Source organism: Corapipo altera, unplaced genomic scaffold (assembly GCF_003945725.1).
Source record: "Corapipo altera isolate COAL_440 unplaced genomic scaffold, ASM394572v1 96, whole genome shotgun sequence".
Lineage (NCBI taxonomy): Eukaryota > Metazoa > Chordata > Aves > Passeriformes > Pipridae > Corapipo > Corapipo altera.
In genome coordinates, this window is record NW_020884962.1 from 986,292 (window position 1) to 993,195 (window position 6,904).

The following is a 6,904-nucleotide window of genomic DNA, read 5'->3' on the forward strand; positions in this document are numbered from 1 at the left end:
TTAAAACAGGATTTTCAGGCAGCACATTAACATCCAAATATCCACCCCAAGTGCTCCCAGGACGGACCTGACACAGTCACAAGGCAGCAAAACCAACCCAGCTGAGCCCATGAAGTTCATCTCCCCCAGCTCCCAGTGGGAATTACCTTTCTGGGAAGAGGATGCCTGAGAGCTTTGAGTCTCTTTTCTTATCTCGGCCACTTTCTTCCTGTAGTAAAGGAATTCTCTGCTGTTCTTATCGTGCAAAAACCTGGAGATGGAGGGAAAAAAAACAGCTAAAAAACACCCCCACAGATCAGCAGCTCCTAAATATTGATATTCTGGGGTAAAGAAACAGCTCAAATCCCAAAGGAAAAACAGGGAAATCACTCAGAATGCCCTTAAAAGGTGGATTTAGCATTTGTGGACACACAGAGCTCTGATCCAAGGACTTGCATCCAGATTCACTTGAAGGGAAATAAGGAACAATCTGTGCTGATACAGGAGGGAACCCTCTGCCCACCACTCCTGGGATCCAATCCAGCATTCCCACGTGCTGGAAGTGCCACAGGAGCTCTGTTCCCTCCTCAGCACCACCACGGGGGCACCTTCTGCCTCAGCCACAAAACAGTGACTCCCAACAGAGCTTAAATCCACCAAGGAATCATGGAATGGTTTGGGATGGAAGGGATCTGAAGGATCATCCATCCCTGGGGGACTCACCCCCAGTGTCACTTACCCTGTCAGAGGATTAAAAAAGATCCCAGAATAGTTTGGGATGGAAGGGATCTGAAGGATTATCCATCCCTGGGGGACTCACCCCTGGTATTTTTTACCCTGTCAGAGGATTAAAAAAGATCCCAGAATAGTTTGGGATGGGAGGGATCTGAAGGACCATCCATCCCTGGGAGGGGGACACTCACCCCTGGGGTCATTTACACCTGTCAGAGGATTAAAAATGATCCCAGAATAGTTTGGGATGGGAGGGATCTGAAGGATCATCCATCCCTGGGGGATTCACCCCCGGTGTCACTTCCCCTGTCAGAGGTTTAAAACCCTTTGGAAATAAGTGATGCAGAATCATGGAATCCTGGAATGCTTTGGGTTGGATGGATCATCCCCTTCAGGGGGGGACTCACTCCCAGTGTCATTTCCACCCATCAGAGGCTTAAAAAACCCTCTGGAATGAAGATCCCAGACAGGTTTGGGTTGGGAAGGATCCGAAGGATCATCCAGTTCCACCAAATCCCAACGGGTAGCGACACCTTCCACTACCCCAAGGCTGCTCCAACCTGGCCTTGGACACTTCCAAGGACGGGGAATCCCCCCTCCATCCCGGCTGGACACAAACTCGGACACAAATCCTTGGATCAGAGCTCTGCCCACAGATGCCAAACCCACGTTTTAAGCTCCAGGGCCTCCCCACCCTCCCAGGAACCAAGGATTCACCCCAAGGCCGCCGTTTCCTCCCTGGGGAAAGGCAAAGGTTTCCGCTGGGAACGCTCATCCCGGACTTACGAAAAAGCCGGATTATCCTTGTAGTCCTCCATAGCGACCTTCTCTAACTCGGGGCCCCCTTCAGCCACGAACCTGGCCAGCTTTTCCACCACCTCCCGGGTCTCCACGTCCTCTGGGGGCAGAACTTTAAGCAGGCTGTCAGTACTGGGGCCAACCCACAACCACACAGGAACAGCAACCTCTGCCACACCCCTGGAGCGGGAGCAGGGAGCAGGGAATGGGGCAGCCATCGGACACGGGCGTGGAATCACCATTCCCAGCTCACCAGCGGGCTCTGGGACCCCCGTGGCAGGGAACAGGCTGGGTTGTTCCCGCCAGGAAAAGCCCGAAATGCTGATCCCAGACTGGGTTTGGGTCGGGAGGGAGCTCAAAGCTCGCCCAGTGCCACCCCCTGCCAGGGGCAGGGACGCCTCTCCCAGTTATCCCAGGCTGCTCCAACCCGGCCCTGGGCACTTCCAGGGGTGGGGAATCCACGGCTCCATCCCCGTGGGGAGGTTCAGCTCAACCCAGCTGAACCCAAACCCCCTCCAGCCGTGGCATAACTGGCTCCTGCCCGTTTATATTCCATGAAAAACACACCAGGGAGGGCCAGGAATTTGGGCTGAACCGCCACGTTACTCACTGGAGATTCCAGGTTCCAGTTCCCAAGACATTCCCTGTCCCCAGCTCGTGGGCACAGACACTGTGTGTGGCTGGAGCAGCAGCTCTTCCTGCTGGCACTGCCCACATCCTGCTCCCAAAAAACCTGGATTTTGGCTTCTGGGCCAAGGAAAAAGCCCAGGAACTCCAACAGGGATGATGTTCAGTGGGAACCAAACACGGCCTTTTGTCCAGGAGAGGGTATTTTTTGGGAAGGGCAGTGGGAAGAGCAGAGTCACCCCCACTGAGCCCATGGGATCAGCCCCACCACCCTTAAATTCGGGCTCCATGACCCCCCTCTGCTCCCCACAGCCCCTCCTCCCAGTTCCTCCCGGTGCCTTTCGTGCTCCAGCTCAGAATTCCCAGGATCCTGCTTCTCCAAATCCCACCAGGAATAGGGTTTTGGAGAAGTGTCACAAAATAAATGATGGCACAAAGCTCGGTGTGACTTATTGGGCAACTCCAAGCTCGTCTCAGGCTCGATTAATTAACACACACCCCCATGAAATTCAGATTACAAGGCAAATCTGCCCTGGGTTATCCAGATAAACTTGGATAAGTGCTGTAATATCCCTGTTTTTCTATCCTATTCCTTGGGTTTCTACCCCACTTCAAGCACTCAGGACCTTGAGGTGAGATTTTTTTTACTGAAACTCAGGAAAACAGGCAGGAATTTGGGTTTTGCCTGGTCCCACCTCCCTGTAGGATAAATGATTTATTTATTAACAGCCACCATTTCCCCTTTATGATCCCAAACCCACAATTTCTCACTTTTTTACCCCTGAAAACCACTAAAATCCCGTTTTAAACACAAACATCAGGATTTTCTGGAGAACTCAGCCCTTGGCCCGACACATTCAAACAGCCAAACTCAGAATTCTTATGACTAACAAACCACCCAGGGCCATGAAGAGCAGGTCATTTTTATTCTCTGCAATTTATTTTCACAGATCATGGGCTGGTCAAGCACCTGGGCTGATAAATTAATAATAAATATTATAAATAATAATAATAATAATAATAATAATAATAAATATTTCTAGGTCTGGTCTAACTACTGAGAGTGACACTGAGCTCAGGTTGGGTCAGAAATACCTGAAATATCAGTATTGGGTTGGGAGAGACCTTAAAGATCCTCCAGTTCCACCCCCTGCCATGGGCAGGATTATAAAACAGGGAACAAGCAGCAAGCAGAGGAAAAACAGAATAACAAGCTGTTATTAAAATATATAAAAATAGGGTTGCTGTTGAGAATCATGTCTGTTACACAGGTAATGATGTAGAGATAAATGTGGCCTAAATTTCCCCTAAATCAGGAATATCATCCTTCAGACCTTGGTTTCTCTGGTGAAGTTGGCTTTGGAGGGGCCCCCCAAGCATTAATTGGTGTAATTTACACTCCACAACACCCAAATCTGCCCCAAAACTGTGCTGAAGTATCAACCCAGGGAATAAAAAACTCCAGCTCTCCACTGGGGATGAGCCCTGAGGGAATTCTGTCTTGACACTGAAGCCCTGCATCCCAAACTGATGGAGCACAGGGAATCATCGACCTTTGACCTCCAGCCACTGCTCATAATCCTGTCCCTAAACTGAACCCCTATCCCAGGGTGGGTGCTCCTGCATCCCAAATGAAACACAGGTCCCTACACTGACCCTTCTCCCAGGATTGGTGCTCCTACATCTCAAACTGATGGAGCACAGGATCCTACACTGAGCCCCTATCCCAGGATTGGTGATCCTGCATCCCAAATGAAACACAGGTCCCTACACTGACCCTTCTCCCAGGATGGGTGCTCCTACATCCCAAACTGATGGAGCACAGGTTCCTACACTGAGCCTCTACCCCAGGATGGGTGTTCCTGCATCCCAAAGCTCTGGAGCACAGGGAACATTGACCTTTGATCTCCAGCCACTGCTCGTAGTCCTGTCCCTACACTAAACCCCTATCCCAGGATGGGTGTTCCTGCTTCCCAAACTGATGGAGCACAGGGAATCACTGACCTTTGATCTCCAGCCACTGCTCATAGTCCTGCCCCTACACTGCCCCTTATCCCAGGATGGGTGTTCCTGCATCCCAAATGGAACACAGGGAATCACTGACCTTTGATCTCCAGCCATTGCTCGTAGTCCTACACTGTCCCTACACTGAACCCCTATCCCAGGATGGGTGTTCCTGCTTCCCAAACTGATGGAGCACAGGGAACATTGACCTTTGATCTCCAACCACTGCTCGTAGTCCTGTCCCTACACTAAACCCCTATCCCAGGATGGGTGTTCCTGCTTCCCAAACTGATGGAGCCCAGGGAATCACTGACCTTTGATCTCCAGCCACTGCTCGTAGTCCTCGTCGTCGTCCTCGTCGGGGCCCTGGAAGACGCTGTCCAGGGCCAGGCCGGGGCCGGGCCGGGGCTGGGGGAGGCTCCGGGCCTGGTGCAGCATCCGGCTCAGGAGCTGCCGCTTCCCGGGGAGCCGCTTCCCAGAGCTCGGGGCCGGAGCGTGGCCGGGATTGCTGCTGCTGGAGCTCGGGGGGGGCTCTGAGGGGGGACAAAGGGAGAGGATTCCTGGGGTCCGGGGCTGGTTGGGGGGGGGGGGGGGGGGGGGGGGGATGTGAGGTGCTGAGGGGGAAAGAGGTGTAAAAGTAGTGGAGTTTTGGGTTTAATTAAGTGAATTAATTAAATTTATTATTAGGTAAATTTAGTAAAGGGAATTTGAGGGAAATTTGAGGGAAATTTGAGGGAAATTTGAGGGAAATCTGAGGGAAATCTGAGGGAAATCTGAGGGAAATCTGAGGGAAATCTGAGGAAAATCTGAGGAAAATCTGAGGGAAATTTGAGGAAAATCTGAGGAAATTTTGAGGGAAATTTGAGGGAAATTTGAGGGAAATTTGAGGGAAATTTGAGGGAAATCTGAGGAAAATTGAGGAAAATCTGAGGGAAATTTGAGGAAAATCTGAGGAAATTTTGAGGGAAATCTGAGGAAATTTTGAGGAAAATCTGAGAAAAATCTGAGGAAAATTTGGAAGGAAACAACATTGGAAGGAAACATTGGAAGGAAACAACATTGGAAGGAAACGTTGGGAGGAAACATTGGAGGAAAACTGCAGGAAAATTTCTTCCAGTCAAAATTCTTGGAAAGGAACTGGACTCCAAAAACTGGAAAAGAATTGGACTTCAAGGAACTGGACAGGAATTGGACCCCAAGGAACTGGACCCCAAGGAACTGGGCTTTAAGAAATGTTAAGAAATTTTAAATAAATATCATTAAATTCAAAACATTAAAATTCAAGCGATCTGTTATTATTCATTTAATTTAAATTTAATTTAATTTAAAACACAAGCCAAAAAAAACCCCTGCTGATGACTTTTCACAAAGTGAGATTCAAGCCAGAACAGAACTGCTCGACTTCACAGCACAGGGAGGATGAAAAGAAAGAGGGAAAAACCTTCCCGGAGCATCCCAAATCCAGGCTTTAACCCCAATTTTCAGGGATAATCATCGCCTCAGAACCTCCTAGCAGGGGTTTAGGCAGGAGCAGGGACTTTTCCCAGAGCTTGGAGCTCGGGATGGACCTACCAGCACTCGACTTTTCCTTCTGGAGCTTGAGGAACTGCTGCAGGAAACTCCCGTCGTTCACGAACTTGTTGGACACGGAGGCGTCGCCTTCGGATCCATCCTCGCTGCTTGGGAGAGAAAAAAGGGGGAGATGGAGCTCAGGAGCCTCCCCAGACCCTCCCACATGGGGATTTGGGGGCAGAAAACAGGATAAAACCCCCAGGAATTATTAATAAAAGGGGGAGATGGAGCTCAGGAGCTTCCCCAGTCCCTCCCACACTGGGATTTGGGGGCAGAAAACAGGATAAAACCTCCAGGAATTATTAATAAAAGGGGGAGATGGAGCTCAGGAGCTTCCTCAGCCCCTCCCACACCAGGATTTGGGGGCAGAAAACAGGATAAAACTCTCAGGAATTATTAATAAAAGGGGGAGCTCAGGGGCCTTCCAGCCCCTCCCAGATGGGGATTTGGGGGTAGAAAACAGGATAAAACCCCCAGGAATTATTAATAAAAGGGGGAGATGGAGCTCAGGAGCCTTCCAGCCCCTGGGGATATTAAATCCATATATAACTTCTATCATGAATGTATCATAATTATATCAATACATTAATAAATCACATCCATAATCCTTATGATAAATATATCCATATATAATTCCTATCATAGGTATGTAATATATCAATATATTGATAAATCACATCCATAATCCCTAGGATAAATACATCCATATATAATTCCCATCATAGACATATCATGACATATATCATAATATATCAATACATTAATAAATGCATTAATAAATCACATCCATAATTTCTATCATAGATATATCATAATATATTTAATAATATATCAATACATTAAGAGGTTGAACCCATAATTTCTGATAAACATATAAATACATATGCATATATAATTTCTATAATAGATAAGCCATAATATATCAATATATTAGTAAATCTATATATAATTCTGGACTATGTCAATATTTAATCTCTATCACTAATATATCAATGTTAATACATCATATATATAATTTATAAGCTAAATATATCATAAATATATCAATACATTAATAAATCACACATAATTACTGTAATGAATATATCAACATATAGCTTCTACCATAAATATATCAATATGTTAATAAATCATATATAGAACATGATGACTGTAAATTATAATATATAAGGTTATAAATTATATATAAATT

The 6,904-nt window shown here is 47.3% G+C and overlaps 1 protein-coding gene across 1 annotated transcript in view; it reads right to left on the minus strand.

Annotated features, from left to right (window-relative positions):
• SUGP1 (SURP and G-patch domain containing 1) overlaps positions 1-6,904 on the minus strand; it is a gene marked incomplete at its 5' end in the record, with an annotated part of 19,088 nt that overhangs the window by 11,906 nt on the left and 278 nt on the right. The window contains 4 exons of the mRNA XM_027664207.1: positions 26-250; positions 1,498-1,621; positions 4,455-4,673; positions 5,713-5,816. Of these exons, the coding sequence (XP_027520008.1) occupies positions 26-250; positions 1,498-1,621; positions 4,455-4,673; positions 5,713-5,816 (672 nt within the window). The remainder of the gene's footprint in view (positions 1-25; positions 251-1,497; positions 1,622-4,454; positions 4,674-5,712; positions 5,817-6,904) is intronic.